This window comes from Ascidiella aspersa, chromosome 7 (assembly GCF_963924565.1).
Source record: "Ascidiella aspersa chromosome 7, kaAscAspe10.2, whole genome shotgun sequence".
NCBI lineage: Eukaryota > Metazoa > Chordata > Ascidiacea > Phlebobranchia > Ascidiidae > Ascidiella > Ascidiella aspersa.
Window position 1 is genome coordinate 11,766,601 of NC_139453.1, and position 17,421 is coordinate 11,784,021.

The window sequence follows — 17,421 nt, forward strand, 5'->3', positions numbered from 1 at the left end:
ATCGTGAAATCATTCACAAAAGATCAGGTAGCAGGTGAGCAGTTGTACGTTATATACTTTTGGAAGATTAAGTGAATATTCTATCTGAAGGACACTTATACATACAAAGTGATTATACTATCCAAAATATATTTATATAAACTAAGTGATTATACTATCCAAAATATACTTATATAAACTAAGTGATTATACTGTCTGAAATATACATACATATATATATTAAGTGATTATACTATCTGAAACATCCTTTTATATACTAAGTGATTATATTGTCGGAGATATACTTATACTATAAAACATGAAAATGTCCTAGTAAGATACCCTGTCTTACTGTCATGGCCACGAGTTGCATCCAATTTTGTGTAATCCACAGGTGATAGAGGAAGTCATCTCGAAACATCTCGGCCGGAAGATTAACCGCGACAAGCTCTTCGACGTTTCAAAACAGATCGAGCTAGAAGGATTTTCTCACGTTGTTTGGACGGAACCAATGAAAAGGTATGTTGTGTCGTAAAACAGGCAAACCACGTAGAACGTTCGCAAGGAAGTAAAAAAAAAGTTATTTGTAAAATTCTGTGTGTCAAAATTTAGACAGAAAAAATTGAGAAAGTAATCATCTCTTCGTTGATACTGACATAAAGTGAAAAGGTTGCAAGATTGTCATTTGAACATTTCTAAAGTTTGTTAAGCTAACTTAAAAAAAATCAAATTTTTTTATCGCGTGTGCTATAATAAATTGAGAATGGGTAAATCCAGCAAGGCACATTAAAGCCAATTAGCCTTTTCGGCACCAATTTTTATTGAATTAAACTCTCCCTTGTTTATTTCAATTTACCGCCAACCCTTTAATGTCATAAAAAAATTATTTCAATTATATTTCAAAGCTTCTCGCGTAACAAGGCCTATACCTGCTTGCTTATTGTTTGCACTGTACCTCGCATATTTAGACCTTACTCACTAGAGATAGACCGATCGGTTTACCGATAATATTAGCCGATATTGACCTTTTTCCCGAATTTCGATATATCGTTATCGGTAAATTATACCAGACGTTTTTCATATATAATTTAGTAATATAATACGCATTTCTTAATTCTTTAACTCGTAAATTTGTCACTCCCTTTCATTTTTATGGCTGATTGATTATATGCATAAAATTTGCTTTACTATATGTTAGGCAAAGTGTGAAGCTATTATACAAAATAATAGTCGTTTTATGTTAACATAGGTTGATAAACTGAATGTAGTTTTTAATATATTTGCAATTAAGTTGTTACTGTTGTATCTAATATGTGAAAAATCAGTTATTGGTCTCGGTTATCGGCTGACAAAAACTAACAAGAAAAACGTATAGGGATGTCCGATAATAATGGATCGAAAGCCGATACCCGATTATCGGTTCCGATCCAAACCGAATTAATATTGGCATTTCAGCGATGATTTGCGATCCAGTGAAGCTATCCTACCTTAAAACGTAAACTGAAAAAAAAACTTTAAAAAATAGTAGGTTAACAACTTGGGGTTACGAAACTTTTTAACGCCAGAGCAATTTTAGCTTAAACAATAAATATGCTGTTGCTACCAGGCATAGTATATTTAAAATAGGTTCCTCTGGCATATATTTCTTTAACCAACGTTTCGGCTTACTATCCGGCAAGCCTTCGTCAGGGACTAACACACAAAGCCAACAGGGCGCAAAGTAAAATCAAACAAAGAAAAAAAAAGAGATAAAAAATGTGCGAGACGCGTTCAAACTACCCAGCGATAAAACAGCGTTCAAAATACAAGCGAGAAGACAACGCAATTTAGTGGTTATCTTTTAGCACCTGTAGGTACGGCGCTGGAAACAAAACGTCCGTTTTGATGTTCATCGTATCCGGCCTTTGGTGTATATGCCAGGATTCGCGAAACAGACGTTTTCGGTAGTCTCTCTCTCTTGCAACAACAGTGCCCCCATCAAAATTAATACTGTGTTGACGACTGTAGGCGTGCTGCGCCAAGGCTGACTTCTTGGCGTCGTTGTTGTTCACGTCGCGAATATGTTCTTTCCGGCGTGTGTTGAACGATCTTCCTGTTTCGCCAATCTAAACCATCGGACAATCGCCGCATTTAGCTTAAACAACTTGGACAAAACTACCTTTGAACGTTATCAGTTAATCTAATTGTGCTTGTTTTGAACACACGAATGACGTCATTTGGTATCGCATCGGATCGCGATACGTTTTGTCTACAATATCGGGTATCGAAATTAAATGTCAATTATCGGACGTCTTTAGTTATCAGTATAGGTCCAAAATGACGACCTGTATCACTTACCACACATCAACTATCGACTTCCAAGTCAAGTCATTTTGGTCAAAAAAATACAAGTCAAGTCATTTGAAAACAGCGCTGGACTTAAATGCACTTACGTCAAGTCAGTAAGTCACGTCAATGACTTAAGTCATTACAACACTGGCATCTAATATATAGAAAATCGGTATGGGTTATCGGTTAACCTTAACACAACAACAACAAATATGGTTATCAGAAGGATATAGGTCCAACAAGTGTTCTATGAAGATCTCTATCACTTACCACGCATCAAATTTCAACTTATTTATTTCTGAACTTAGATTGTTCACAACGCTGCAGAGAGCGCTTCGTTTCAACGAGCCCGTGCTTTTGGTGGGCGAAACCGGGGGAGGCAAGACCACCGCCTGTCAAATGACGTCAGCATTGATGGGCAAGAAACTGTCAATCATCAACTGCCACGCCAACACGGAGGCAGGCGACTTCATCGGAGGGCTGAGACCGGTGTGTAGTTTGACCAACGCCAGTAGTGTGTTAATTGTTTAAGATTCCTTATGACTTGGTGGAGTGTTGAATAAGGCACGTTTTTGTCAATATTTTTTGTCTGCTATTTTACTAACGTTATTTTTTTTTTATTATAAATTTGGCTTTTGCCATTCTTATTTTTGTAATATTAATAACACTTTTGTGCACCTAACAAGTTTGTGCACCAAACATTTTTGTGCTTTTCTAGACTTACTTTTTTGGGCCTTTTTTGTGAATTTACTTATTTTGATGGAAAACTAAATTTCCATGAAAATTTCACCTGAATAATCCGAGAATTTGTCGATTCGCGTTCGGATAGAGTTTTTTTGTTACATTCGGCATATTAAAATTTTTAAAATATGCGGACATGTCAAGCTAAGGAGGACAGGTCGTTGATCACTCATCTATCAGCGTTAAACGAATAAGCAAAAAACAATGTTACAATTTGTTACATTTTGCGTGCATTTATTAAAGTTGTCAGTATGCATTCTGTTTATTAAATTGACTATAACCAAACAAAACTTTTCTAACTGAAGCGGTATATGTAGACTTCGATGCAACATTTCATACATTCCCAATTCAAAGAAAACACAGAGTTGAATTAAATAATCTTTCTAAATGGCCGTATTTGTCTAATTCTAAAAAGGGTAATCATGTGGCACTATATAAAGAAAAATTGTATTGAACTTAAAACAAAACTTTTCGAAAATGGAATACAAGTTGTTTTAGTTAGTGCCACGGCCACCTGATTACCCTTTTTAAATCAAATACTGTTTTTATATAGGTGAGGTCTCACCAAAACGAAGACAACGACATTACGGACAAAAAACTGAAGCTTTTCGACTGGGTGGATGGTCCGCTGGTGAAAAGCATGTGCGACGGGAGCCACCTTCTGGTCGACGAGATTTCGCTGGCTGATGACTCGGTTCTGGAGCGACTCAACAGCGTCCTGGAACCTGAACGATCTCTCGTGATTCCCGACAAGATTTCGTCGGTTAGTACTCTTGACTACGATCGAAGGTTCTCAAACTGTGCGTCGAGACGCCCTGGTGTGTTGTTTAAAGTTTCAAGGGCGCCGCACCATGATTCCGCCTGATACTAACCTCAATTGCGGTGATAAAATACTTGCAAACACATTAATATTATACCCTGGCATGTGCGTTGCAAAATTTATTTTCCAAAAATTACAGCAATTCATATTTTCTGTTACAAAAAATAAAGCACAAATAAATAAAAGTGGTTAAATATCTTACGCTGGGTGCAACAAAGGTTTTCAAGTGCGTCGCAAGAAAACAAGTTTAGAAATTAGTGATTTAGGCCATCCCTGGCTGTAGTGTACTACGAAGAGTGGTTCCTAAACTTTTCTGGTCGACTATCATGTATTGCATTTTACTTATCGCTGTGTACCACCTGATTTTATCAGAAAACATTAAAAAATGTGTTATGTGTATCAGGTTCATTGCTAAATTACGATTTTCACTCGCTGGTCGGGCTCCAAAATCTACAAAATTGCCTAGAAAAAATTATCCCTGCCAAAAAAATATGTCGATACTCTATCTCATTGTTTTTTCTATAATAATTTAACCTCACTTTCCCTGTCCGCACTTTTACGTAGTTGTCGTATCACCCGCCTCAATTCTTTGCCGGCCTTGTGCCTATATAGGAATGTTTACCATGTTTGATGACCGTGCTTCGTTGTTTTTCTTTCAAGTTAAACAAGCGTGAGTTGTTAACGATCAAATACAACTTACCGAAGCCGCAACGGTATTATAATTGCGTTAATTTGTCGTTTATATCCTCGATAGCTGTCGATCTTCTTGTTTTCACACTGTGATTACAGCATTTTAAACCTATGCAGTTCTCGCACTCTCGCTGGACACGCGAGAAAGTAAAAAAGAATACAAATATCAATTTCGATTGTAACATATCAATAAACTATTACCCACTTGCAATTCGTAACCGCTGTACGAAATAATATTATTTGTGTACGTTCTACAAGTAATACCATATTAAGTGACGTTCATATCTATAATAACATCGGTTTGTCTGCCCATATTCTTGATATTTTCTTCTTCGGTAGGACACCGATACTTCAGACGCGGGTGCTATCCAAGCTAAGCCAGGCTTTCAGTTTCTCGCTACTATGAACCCCGGCGGAGATTTCGGCAAAAAAGAGGTGAGTGCCCTTATTGCAAGTCTCTAATCTCTATCCTGTCAAGTATTTTTGTTTCGTTTTATTATTTTTAATGCATATAGCTATTAGCTAACCCTGATATTTTTGTTTTTGTACAGAGTATTTTTTAATACTAGCTTTACCTTTTTGGGCTTTTTCAACCATTGTCGAATTACAGCATAATTTTGTATAAAGGTTTGAATAAAACTATTTTAAACATCTTATTAAAAAGACTTCTGATTTCGTTCAACACCATTTTTTACTTCAGCTTCATGTTAAGTGCTAGGTAAATTATTTTCTTGACCGTAAAGTAACTCCCGTGTATATTTTTACAGCTATCCCCGGCCCTCCGCAACCGAATGACCGAAATATGGTGTGACGTCAGCAGTAGTGAAGATGACCTCATCAGCATCATTCGTCATAATCTCCGTCTCACCTCACCTATGGTAGGACTGGTATTTTATTGATCCAAACGCATCCGACTTTTGATTAGCGCCAATGAAAACCTTCTATTTCTTGATCAAATTAGTAGAGTTATATCTTTTTTTAAAGCGTTACTAATGACCAGTGTTGTAAAAAAAGACATTTTGAATAGACTTAAGTCCCAAAATAACTTAAGTTCAAGTCAAATATTTTTTTTTAAATAGCAAGTTAAGTCCCAGTCAACTCATAAAGAGCAAGTCAATTTCAAGTCCTTGTCATAAAAAGTGCACATTAAGCTATTAAAAATCGGCAAACTTGTCCGATAATTATTATTATTATAAGCAATACCTCAACTAAAAATACCAAAAACGCAATATATAGCAAGCAAATTGTTTTTTGTGCAAAAATTTGAATAAATAACCCAATATTTAGAAAAACTGCTTAATGAAAACAATTCATTTCAACACAAGTCACAGGTGAAGTCAAGTTATTTGCCCGGATAACCTAAGTCAATTCAGTTTGCCCAAAATACTTGAGTCAAGTCAAGTCAATTGAAAACAGTGACTTAAGTGTCAACTCATTGAGTTGCGTTATTACAACACTGCTAATGATGGCAGAAATGACTGTTTCTTATCCTTTTAGAACGGCCAACCTTGCAATGATGACGTTTCGCTGCTGTACGCACGCATGATTGTCGAGTTCGTCAACTGGTTTAAAACCACCTTGTTCGGCAAACGGCAAGTTTTGTGATAATAGTGCTTTGTTTCTCTTGTCACCTTTTTGAGTTGCATATGTGATGTAGGTTTTTATGTTTTTGGCAGGGGCCGAGCCAAATTCGCACTTACGCCTAACTAAATGTGCATTTCTTAATGTTAAATACTTTTGATTTTTAAGAGAGTTATATGTATTAGGTATTAAATAAAACCTACTTCAAAACCTGTCGACATCACACGCTTGTGCTTGAGGATATGAATACAATTAGCATCGTTTGTATGTTAAATTAAAAAAAAATAGTATATTAAATTTAAATTACAATGTTAAAAAAATAATGTTTCTATCGTGGGCCCGTGGCTAGCAATACTCTATTCCTTTTGTAAAACACTAACCTTTTACAAATAACCTAACCTGAATAACAATTTTCCCTTCCACTTTTAGATTTGTGATATCAGTTCGCGACCTGTTGACTTGGACCAAGTTCATAAATCTCGCATGTCAAACCATGGATTTACCTTCTTGTCTCGTGCACGGAGCTTGTCTGGTCTACATTGACGGTCTTGGTTCAGGTTGGTCGGGATTTAATTAAATTTGTTCTAGGATTTCGATGCTTTCTGTCAAGTTTCAATATGTTGTTAAGTTACCTGTCTTGCATGAAAGTAATACTTTTTATGTCAATCTGATTAAAAGTATAGAAAATAATAACAAAATGCTTTCTGCCAAGTTTTAACATGTTAAGTCGTCTGTTCTGTCAATGAGAATAATACCTATTTTTTTGTTTTTTGCATTTACTTGTTAACCGGCGGTAAGTTTAATCTGCGTTCAACTAAAAGATAATTTTCTAAATAAGCGTAGGTTGTTTTTTATTGGGGTTTTTATGTGATTTGTTGCAAGAGCTGCACATTTTAGAGTTTCTCATATAACCCAGGGGTCGGCAAACTTTTTAAGATGCAGGCAAATATTTTTGTATATTTTGGTAAGCGCACACGAAGAAAACCTGACAAGACAAAGCATTTTTTTAATTTTAGAGCATAATGGTTGGAGGTTGTAGTAAGACGTAATAAGAAAATAAAAGCCCATACAGAAGTACATTAGGATGTTGAAAATGAATAATAAGTTATTCGAAACGTTTAAAATGATACCTACATCTCTGTATGGGCTTTAATATTCTTAATAATTTTTTAAGTAATTTGTTGAATGGTCCGAAGGCCAGATTTAACGCTGAAACAGACCGGGTCTGACTCGCAGCCCGTAGTTTGTCCATGCCTGTACTAAACGAGTAATTGTGCAGGTTTATCTGGTGGCCTCGCCGCACAGAGTAAAGACGCAAAGCAAATGTGCATCGAGTTTCTTCACAAGCAATTGCTGGAGAAGTCACAGATGCCGTTCGTCTCTCTAGCGAACCGAACGTGGATTGCGGCAATGCTGGATGACACTTGCGAAAACCAAGTTGAACCTGTCGTGGACGATATGGAAAAGTTCGGCATCGGATCCTTTTCGATTTTAAAAGGTTAGTTGTTGCTTTACGTTGGAACCAAGCTTTAATTATGATTACGGCCTATCACTAACGGCCTGCTTCGTTTTTTTGTTTTCAAAAAGCCTTTTCACATGTTTAGCTGCGAAATAGAGCATTTGTTAGTAGGGATGTTCAAAGTAGAATCCCAAGGTATTCTAGAATAATAGGTTTCGAATCTAGAATAACGAATACAGAATAGCGAATCCTAGTATATTTTTATTAAATTATTTATCCTCGATTTTGTTTGGGGAAGGGATTAATCTTAATCTACCCTACAGGGCCCACAATCACAGCAATAAATCGCCCAAACAATTTGCTAACACATGAATTGGATTCGAATCCCATCTGGATTCGAATCCAAGGATTCGATATTCTACTTTGAGCATCCCTATTTGGTAGTAGTCAAGTTGTTAATTAAACTAACAACCCGCTGCGTTATTTTAGCATGGTTTAACTTTTAACTCTACTGGGTATATTGTACAATGTACATATAAACGAGATTTCCTTGGATTTGGTAGATTAAATATGCATAAATTCATAAGGTTAAATATCGTTCTGTCTCACAATTTATCGAAAAACAGACAAATTACGTTCCTTACATTCCTGTTTAAGTTTGTTCTAAATAATTCGATTAAACGTAAATCTAGCGTGAATTCATTAAACACGGACACTTTTGTATTTAACATGCGACATTTCTGCTTAGATCAATGCTTATTGTTCAGTTCAATTTGCAATCCACTTTTCTATCACATTTCCACAGGCCCTCTTGAAGCGCCCAAGAACACGCAGTTCAGCTTTAAGGCCAAAACCACTTGCAAGAACGCGCTACGTGTAATGCGCGCTCTCCAGCTGTCCAAGCCAATTCTGCTCGAGGGCTCCCCCGGTGGTGGAAAAACCAGTTTGGTCTCGGCCATCGCAAGATCATCTGGTCATCAGTTGGTTCGCATCAATCTTTCCGAACAAACGGTTAGATGCTTTGCGTGGTATTAATTATGGACTTTGTGCGGTTTTTTAAATATCGGTCGTTTTTATGGCTGGTAAATAGAATACATCATAGCGTGATTTGTTTTAGTCAATTAGAGTAAAAAAACGTTGGTTTAGCAACTTTCGTTTAAAATATACCAAAAAGAGAGAATAAGTTTTCTGCAAAATAGCAAATCAAATTGTTTTTATGATATGTGGTCCCTTAATGCGATTTGCAAATGCTTTTATAGCTTGTTTTTCACCTCACTCCAAAACATACTACATGCATATTTTCAAAACATATTCATATAAGAAAATCTGTTAATTGGTTTTATTAGCCTATTCCAGTTTTTAATCCTTGCATATAGTTAGATAAGTCTTTAAAAACTAAGTTTTCTGATGTAGTGGATGTAGCGTGTTTGCTATTTAGTAACTATAGTGTAAATGTTTAAGCCGGGAAAACCCATCCCTGTAAGCCATTTTAAAGAGTTGGTTTTTATAAATAGAATGGTTAATTTAATCATCTAATTTGTTTGGTTACATATTTTTGGTTCCGATTTAAAAGTATGCGCCTTAAAATGTATTACAAGTGGATTGTTTTTAGGATGCTTCAGATTTGTTCGGCGAAGATCTTCCTGTGGAAAATGGAGTTGGTGGCCAGTTTTCTTGGCGAGACGGGCCGTTGCTTAATGCCCTTAAATCTGGACACTGGGTTGTGTTAGATGAGGTGCATTTTTACTTGCATTTAAACTTAATTGTTTTATTAGCTTAAGTTAAAGGTTCTCAAACTTTTTGTTGGCAACACAACAAATAAAGAAAAATATTCGGGTCACACTTGTTTTTATAATGTGAAAAGCGTCGTTCATATATCGCAAGACATGGGTAAAAAAATCCCCAATATTGCCTATATACGCGGCTGACTTGAGATTCGTTTGAGGCACACAGTTTAAAAATCACTGGCCTACGCAATAACAGTGTTAAAATAGCGCGATCAATGCAAAAGTTTTTTTCGAACAAACTCCTCAATTTATTTTTTGTTTCTTCTAATATTTTGCCAAATGCAAATAACGTTGAAGTTTTTCTTGTTTGTTAGGTAAATTGCTTTTCGGAACGAACTCCTGTTTTTTGCTTAATAAAATCTTGATATAAGTCATCTGGTTTACAGTATAATTCCTTAAAAAAGCGGTTAATTTTGTTGCATTTGTGTTATACATATTGTCATATGGAATATTAACTATAATAACCTTGATTTTACCAAAGTACCACAGCTCAACCAGCAAAAGCATTTATTACTCGCAATGAAATTATTGTCTATTATTTTTTATCTCTTGCAAATTTTTTTGCAATTGTTTTTTAAACTACCTGTTTCTTCGAATCTTTATCAACAATGTTTTTTAAACGGTGCATTTTGTTATTCCAAGTTAAACCTTGCTTCTCAATCGGTCCTGGAGAGCCTGAACAGCGTTTTCGACCACAGAGGAGAGCTTTATGTGCCAGAGCTAGGCCAAACATTTCAAGTGAAAACCGCGGAGACAAGAATCTTTGCTTGCCAAAACCCTTTACAAGAGGGTGGTGGCAGAAAAGGGCTTCCAAAGAGTTTTCTTAACCGCTTTACCCAGGTGAGTTTAATCTGTTTTTATAGTTTACCAAAAAAATAAAAAATAAAACGTCTATCATGTTTTTCGGCAGTAACAAATAATAATCATTTCATTGTGGCTTGCAAGTTTGTAACATTTAGCATTAAATAACGGTTTTATAGATTGTAAATATATTTTTTCAGGAATTTTATTAATTTAAAGAAGGAGATTTCTTTAAAGCACTGTTTGTCTTATTGTTATATATGTTCAAAAACTGTAGTAACTATCTATAAATGTTTTGGATACCCTAGCAGCTTAATTTTTTGGAACTTTGCACAGAATATTTAGGCAAGCTGTATTTAAAAATCATAAATACTAAGACAAAAACAAATTGACAGTTACAAAACATTTTCATTTTAAACATTTAAAAATATATATCTTGTTGTGACTGGTCCTTTCGCTCAGATTAGAGTTCGCTGCCACCATACTGAAATAACAATATACGCCATTATAAAAACGTTATTTTTATTATGAATTGTTTTAACTTACGTTCAATATCATGTCATAGTGTTCGGCAACATAAGAAATTGCATTGGCATCCTGAACATAAAAGTAATTCATTTTTTTATGGTAAATACATTTTTAATTAAGCGAAAGTATTTAGAAAAAAAAAACGCATATAAACCAGTATTGTAACTTGCTTTTAATATATTTTCTTCTGTGGTTTTAATTTTTATCGAATTCTTTTGAATAGGTTTTATTTTTTTCAAATGTTGGCAGTATACTGCATACATAAAACAAATTGTGGGTCTCCTTTTAAAACTTGAAAAATAAATTTGTTTAACGAACAACTAAACAGAGTTTACTTACCCCTATTTCATAATAATCAGCGCACTGAAAATCCAAAAATAAGCTGATTATATCAACCCTGCTTTTCCGGATACAAGAGTAGGAAAGCATGGCTATATCATCCTTTTGAATTTCCTAAAGTTGTTTTTTTATTTATAAAACATCTTTAAATTTAAATATTTTAATTTAGCCATTAATACAATACTACAGATACTACGCGTAGAACGTTTTTAATCGTTTGTGCTAGTCATTGTATTTTTTATTTAAGTTTTTGTTTTGGTATACTTATTGGCTCCGACGAAACAAACATAAATAAATGTTATGTATTATGTTTCACCATTTGAGGGTCTGCCTGTGCTGATTTTGAAAATTCCACCAGCCAGTGTTTCATGTATAGGTATGTCTGATAGTAGGGTGAAGATTTGTTACATGGACACTTGAAGCTATTGTACTTAAAATCAATAAACTTGAGATGTTGCATTCCATCAAGCGTTCCATTCTGTTACACCAAAAAAAAAACTAATATTTAAAAAGAAGTATATTTAAAGATTTTTTTGTTATTTATTAGTAACATCGTAGTATAATTAATCAATTTAATGCAACAGAGATTTGATATAATTGCTGTTAAGTTTAAAAATATTGTGACATGATTGCATCTTTGCAGTTAAAGGTAAAAGACAGCGAGAGAGTGCTGAATTTGTAATTTTAAACTCAAAAAAAAAATGCAAAGTTTTTGGCAAAATAGTTTATCCCCAATATCCCCTAAACCCACATCTACGCTATTCATTTTGTTCATTCATGAAGGATGTTAACATGTTCCAAGCAACTATATAATAATAGAATACCTGTATTAGCGCTATAGAGTTTGAATGAAAACTTATTTCTTCTACATTTGGTAGTAGTTCACGCAGTGGAATACTGCCAAGTGAGTGAAGTGCATTATTATTACCCATGTCCAATTTCCTTAAACTTGGTAGCGAATAGTTAAGAAACTCGCTTATGTCGTTGCCATCAAGGTTGAGTGTTGTGAGTTGGGTTAAACCTTCGAAAGCCTGCAAATAACAACGGTTTAGTTGTTTGGTATATCACAGTACTTACTTTTATTGTTTAAAATCGACTTGCTTGGTTAAACTATTACATTGTTTACTTTTGAATGTATGGTAACATTGAGAAAATTATTTCATGTGTTTTATGAGAAATATAATATGGTTAAATATAATATAATTTTTAGCCTGAAAATTGTAATAAAAACAATATTTTTTAAAGAAAGGAAAAAAATATTATAAAACAGGCAAAATGATTTTTTATAAAGTAAAATAATTGCTGACCTTAAAGCTTTTTCCAATTTTGCACATAAAATTTAACTTAATTTAAATAAAATTGTTTGTGAATTAAAAATGATGCTTTACCATGATTGAAATATTTGGTGAGTTGTTGCTGAGATCCAGATATTTGAGATGAACAAGATTGTTAAACACAGGATTTAAACCGATTTTTATTTCGTTGCTGTTCAAAATTAATGTTGTGAGGTAGCTACAGCAGCTGGCAAAATTTTTTAGTGTAATGTAAGTGATAAAGTTGTTTCCAAGGTCTATGGTTTCGATTTTCGGGTAAGGTATCAAGTTTGGTATTGTCGTCATGTTGCAACTGTTGAGGTTTAGTACTTTCAAATGTGGCAAACCTAAAATGTAAATTTATTCATATGTGTTATTACTGAAATTTGCCAACAAAATACTTGTCAAAAATATCCGACTAGAAGGTTATGTTATAAGAAAATTAGGTTTACAACTTATTGTGCTATTAAGTTTTATTGGGTTTAACCGTTTAATTATTATTTTCTGTCTGCACAACTTTTTCCTTTACCACTATTTATTAAAAAACCTGTTTTAAGTACTCAAACAATAAATATATTTTTCGCTAAACATGCTTGTGTAGTATATTAATTAATAACCTGCAATAGCTTTTTTGAATTATTTAAAAATATCTTTGGGATATCAAGAATTATTTCAAATAGATACATTAAATTTAAGAATATTTGAACATAAAAATACTTGAAGTGATGTTTAGTGTGCGAAGGTTTGGATTATGAGAAACATCCAGGATTTCCAAGTTTACTGTGGTTAAAAAACTTTCGGAGTTGACCGTTTCAAGATGGTTGTGTGAAATGACCAGCTTCTCAAGTGATGGTAGTGGAAATGGTTCCAAAATCGCTGTTAAGTTGTTGTCTGAACCAAATCATTTTAAATGTATATATAAATATGCCCATTTGAATATAAACCGCATCATTTTATCTGTATGCAGACGGACCTATTTATTATAGGCGAAAGATATAATGTTTTAGGTTAATCCTGTAATGCTTATATTTACCTTTCAAAGTCAGAAACTTGAGGTAATCTAATCCAGATAACGAATTGTGGTCCAGTAGTATTAGTTTGTTGTTGCTCAGGTCTAGTGATTCCATGAAATTGTCTACTTTTAAAGTAGTAAATGCACAAGCGTCTATACTGCTGATTAGTTGACCTAACGTTTAGAAAATTTGTATTGCAAAGTTGCAGTATAACTGTCAAAAATGTTTTTAAATTATAAGCGGCTGCTAAAAGCTTTTAACAAATATGTATTTACAATTAAAGCTCGAGCAATGTATTATATTATTATGCTTATTGAGCTGGCGTTTAATGTTTTTAAGCGAATTGTGTTTAGCTCATACTTATAATATTTGTTTTTTAGTTGTCAGTTGCATTTTTACGAGGTAGGGTTTGTGGCACAGTAGGGGGTTAAGGAAAGGGTTTTAGCAAATAAACCAACAGGGGATATCAATAATATATGTTAACTACTAACCTGTCAAATTCACAGACTTCGCTAAATGAATTTGAGAGAAGCATCTCCTTTCAATTTTGTTGAATTTGTTATATAGCACATCCAAATACTGCACTGTTTTTGGTATAATAGGTGGACGAACTAAATCATTATAGCTTAGACTGAGTTTTCTGCAATAAAAATTTCCCTTACGTGACTTAAATTATTTTTAAATATGAAAGAGTTTATTACCTCAAATATAAAAGGTTTTCAAAAAGTGAAGATTTAAAACCTTGAAAATGTGTTCCACTAAGATATAACTCTTCAATCAATGGCATGTTCTAAAAAAAATTGGAATTTTAACTGTATTTTACAATAAAAAATACTTTTTTACTTCACCAGTTTTTGTTCAAAAGTACCTCAAACTTGTATATTACTGAAATAGGCTTACTTTGAAGCTGTTGTCTGCCACTTTACCTAATCTTGTGTAATTCAAATTTAAGTTTTGCAAATATGGACAATTAAGCTGTGTTATTTTTAAAGAGTGGAAAAAATTTGCAGATAAATCCAAGCTCCGCAGAAATGGGCTAAATAAATTTCCGGTTGTTAAGTTGTAAATTTGCAGTGGACGTTTTAAAAAGCAACTGCAATAAAAATAAATATAAGAAGGTTTTTGTGTTGGATTATTATTGATATATTTATTAACACATGTACTAAAAAAGTATGATATGTTTATTCAGTATACTCCTACCTTTTAGCTTCTAGATATCGTAAATTTGTCAAATGTTTCCACAGCTGAAATTTTGTGATGTTTCTAGACCAGTATGTCCTAGATATGCTAAGATGTAAGAGTTGTTTTACTGCACCAAAGGCATCCTTTTCTATTGTCCTTTGTCGAAGGTTTGTTCCAATTGCGTCTGACAAACTGAGTATTCTTAATTCAACCAAACCTTGGAATGTATTGCTAAGACAAAATATTTTTAAAGGGTAAAGTTGGAAAAGGTCTAGCAAATTGCAATAGTTAAGTTTAAAATTGTTGTAGGAATATCAAAGCCCATACAGAAGTAGGTATCATTTTAAATGTTTACGAATGTTTAAAGTACTACCTACTTCTGTATGGGCTTTGATATTCTTACTACGTCTTAATACAACCTCCAACCATTATATTCCAAAGTTTAAAAAATGCAATTTAGTTTTTCAAATTTAACAGGAGATTGTTCGAAATAAAAAAAACAATCCTATTGACTGAAAAAAAAACAATTAAAATTTTCAATTTTGTGGAAAGGACTTCTAAGACCAGTTTATAGATGGATCGGCCTAATTATTATTCCACATACCTTGTAATTCGTTTTATTCCAACCCCAGCCAAGTTTAACTCCCACAAGTTTGTTGGGAACATGCTTCCATCAACTGCTTTAATATCTTTGTTGTAACTTACATCAAGAATTCTCAATCGATGTAAGTGTGAACAGTCTGGCATCATTGTCAAATGATTGTGATCGGCCATTAGAATCGATAGATTTGGAAACTCCTCCAGTGTATCTCTTCCTATTATCAAAATGCTGAAATTTTTTCAATTATTTGTATTTTAGTACTAATATAGATTTTTATGTTGGTTAAACCCTAAAGTAAATATTTATCTTGAAGTTTTTTTGGTAGGTATGTCCTTATTATTTGTTTTCCTCCTTATGGTCCCCTATCAAAATTGCTAATAATAGCCACACAAATATTAACAGTATGCTAAAAGTTTTTAGGACCATTAATGCTGACTTACCCCATGTGTTTGCCAAACTAAAAAAAGTCCTTAAAATCGAAACTAAGCATAGTTAGTTAGTTATATTGGTAAGGCCCCTAAACTCTCTATGTATTAATGGTACTTAGTAACATAAATTGCATAAATACAGTCTGTTTTATTTACCTATTATAAGAAAGTATAAAACCATCCAGTTCAATTGGCTCAACGTTTTGGAACAGTGTCCAAAAATCCCTTGTTTTCTGAAAGATGTAGTATCTCAGTATTAAGTATTGGACTTTCAGTATCCCAATAGGATTGTTGTATATAAATGCCTTTCTGATGTTGGCATTTGATTCTGATTTCTGAATGTTTCTCAGCAAAACTAAGGTACAATCAGCGCTAAAACATAATGTCTTATTTAATGTACTTTTGTCACATTCCTCTGCCAAACACTCCTGCCATGTTGTGTAGTTGTTCCTTTGTTCAATCATTATCTTGCCTATACCATCGCCACTCGTCATTTGACTATTTATGGTTGTTAGACCTAATGTCAACAATATTAAACTCCACATGCATCTGTAGTCCATCTTGAGGTTTTAAATATAAAATTGAAATATTGTCTTTATAATAAATGTAATGTTGATGCGAATAGTTTATCTCCTTCGTAATATGCAATTGACAGAACACCTGTTACTACACACATTTTCTGTTTGAAAATTATGAATGGGAGAGCATTTTTTTCACCCTAAGTAGGAAATACAAGGAAGCAATAGGTGGTCTGATTGATCAATTAATTACTCACCTACTACAGCACTTAGGTATTTGGTACCTCAATCGGTAGAGCAGGTTTGTTGTAAAAATTGGCACCAATCCTGTGACGATTCTGCGATGGATTTAACCTTCATGCGTCACAAGACTCTTGCTGGAAACAATTCATTAGTGTGATTTCAGACTTCAAGACGTCATTTACATCCCGTGTTTCAACTTCGTTTTTTGTTTGCCCTGTGATCGATTTTTCCACCTTTGACTTTTTAAAGGATCTGCGTCACACTTTCGTAATAATGTATTATCTTAAAATGACAGCATTCTACACATATTGGAACAAAATCTTACCGCTTTCGTTGTTAAATTTTTATGGGTATGAATGTACAGTGTAATTACAACTTCACATTTTCATCATTACCTTTAAAAGTTGTCTAGTTGCGTCTAGAATTATCCACATTGGTTTAGCTTTGTATCCACATTGGTATGGTTTTGCCATTAGGTTACCTAAAGTTAATTCCCATAGGTAAAGCTTTATTGGCGAATTTTTAAACACATTATTTTTTTCTAGGTCTACATTGAGAATCTTGCCAGCTCTGACCTGGTCCACATTGTTCAAACTGCATTCCCACAAATTTCACCCCATACTTCAGAAATCATGGTCCAGTTTAACAGTAAAGTAAGTATATTTTGATTGTTGCACAACGAGGCGGAAATTGTTTTATGTGTTTTAGGAATACAAGTTTCGTGTTCCCCACCTTAAGTTATCTGTTTTAAAACTGCTTTGCTCAAAGTGCGTTTTCTGAATAAAACTCAATTTGGTTGCACTAAAAGTAAAACTAAAATAAAACAATCCTGTACAAAAAAACATATTGCCTTAAGGTATATGAAGAACTGGTTGTGCGACAGAGTTTTGGACACCAAGGCTCTCCGTGGGAATTTAATCTCCGTGACTTGACTCGATGGGGTACTCTAGTGACCAATGACATACTCCAAAATGAGTCACAGAATGTCAGCCAGCACGCTTACCTTGTCTATATGGAAAGACTAAGAACACATGCTGATCAAAATAGGGTCGGTACATGCCTAAACTGTT

The 17,421-nt window shown here is 33.8% G+C and overlaps 2 protein-coding genes across 3 annotated transcripts in view; one reads left to right on the plus strand and one right to left on the minus strand.

Moving 5' to 3' along the window:
* The window catches only part of LOC146137814 (midasin-like), a 93,391-nt gene that overhangs the window by 19,955 nt on the left and 56,015 nt on the right, over positions 1-17,421 (plus strand). The window contains exons 29-41 of the mRNA XM_083394445.1: positions 374-498; positions 2,616-2,796; positions 3,602-3,811; positions 4,898-4,993; positions 5,326-5,436; positions 6,056-6,150; positions 6,569-6,696; positions 7,419-7,637; positions 8,404-8,609; positions 9,211-9,333; positions 10,028-10,225; positions 16,897-17,004; positions 17,208-17,399. Coding sequence (XP_083250571.1) covers positions 374-498; positions 2,616-2,796; positions 3,602-3,811; positions 4,898-4,993; positions 5,326-5,436; positions 6,056-6,150; positions 6,569-6,696; positions 7,419-7,637; positions 8,404-8,609; positions 9,211-9,333; positions 10,028-10,225; positions 16,897-17,004; positions 17,208-17,399 — 1,992 coding nt within the window. The remainder of the gene's footprint in view (positions 1-373; positions 499-2,615; positions 2,797-3,601; positions 3,812-4,897; positions 4,994-5,325; positions 5,437-6,055; positions 6,151-6,568; positions 6,697-7,418; positions 7,638-8,403; positions 8,610-9,210; positions 9,334-10,027; positions 10,226-16,896; positions 17,005-17,207; positions 17,400-17,421) is intronic.
* Positions 10,046-16,253, minus strand: LOC146137815 (toll-like receptor 8). Of its 2 annotated transcripts, none has more exons than XM_083393371.1 (14): positions 15,747-16,253; positions 15,166-15,376; positions 14,580-14,792; positions 14,280-14,472; positions 14,081-14,169; positions 13,871-14,019; positions 13,400-13,552; positions 13,084-13,257; positions 12,442-12,713; positions 11,878-12,084; positions 11,370-11,531; positions 11,054-11,167; positions 10,733-10,783; positions 10,046-10,670 (listed from the first exon to the last, which is right to left on the minus strand). In XM_083393371.1, the coding sequence occupies exons 1-14, from the start codon at positions 15,769-15,771 to the stop codon at positions 10,650-10,652; spliced, it is 2,034 nt and encodes a 677-aa protein (XP_083249497.1). In that variant the 5' UTR covers positions 15,772-16,253; the 3' UTR covers positions 10,046-10,649. The 2 variants fall into 2 exon arrangements, with proteins under 2 accessions (XP_083249497.1, XP_083249496.1); XM_083393370.1 differs by having other exon boundaries at positions 15,166-15,390.

Bases quoted from the DNA above. Each gene is read 5' to 3' on its own strand.
- LOC146137815 (XM_083393370.1), bottom strand. From the start codon at position 16,150: ATGGACTACAGATGCATGTGGAGTTTAATATTGTTGACATTAGGTCTA. The intron at 12,714-13,083 runs GTATTTTTATGT...TTTACATTTTAG, and splicing joins CACACTAAACATCACTTCAA to GTTTGCCACATTTGAAAGTA. The intron at 12,085-12,441 runs GTAAAGCATCAT...TGTTATTTGCAG, and splicing joins CACCAAATATTTCAATCATG to GCTTTCGAAGGTTTAACCCA.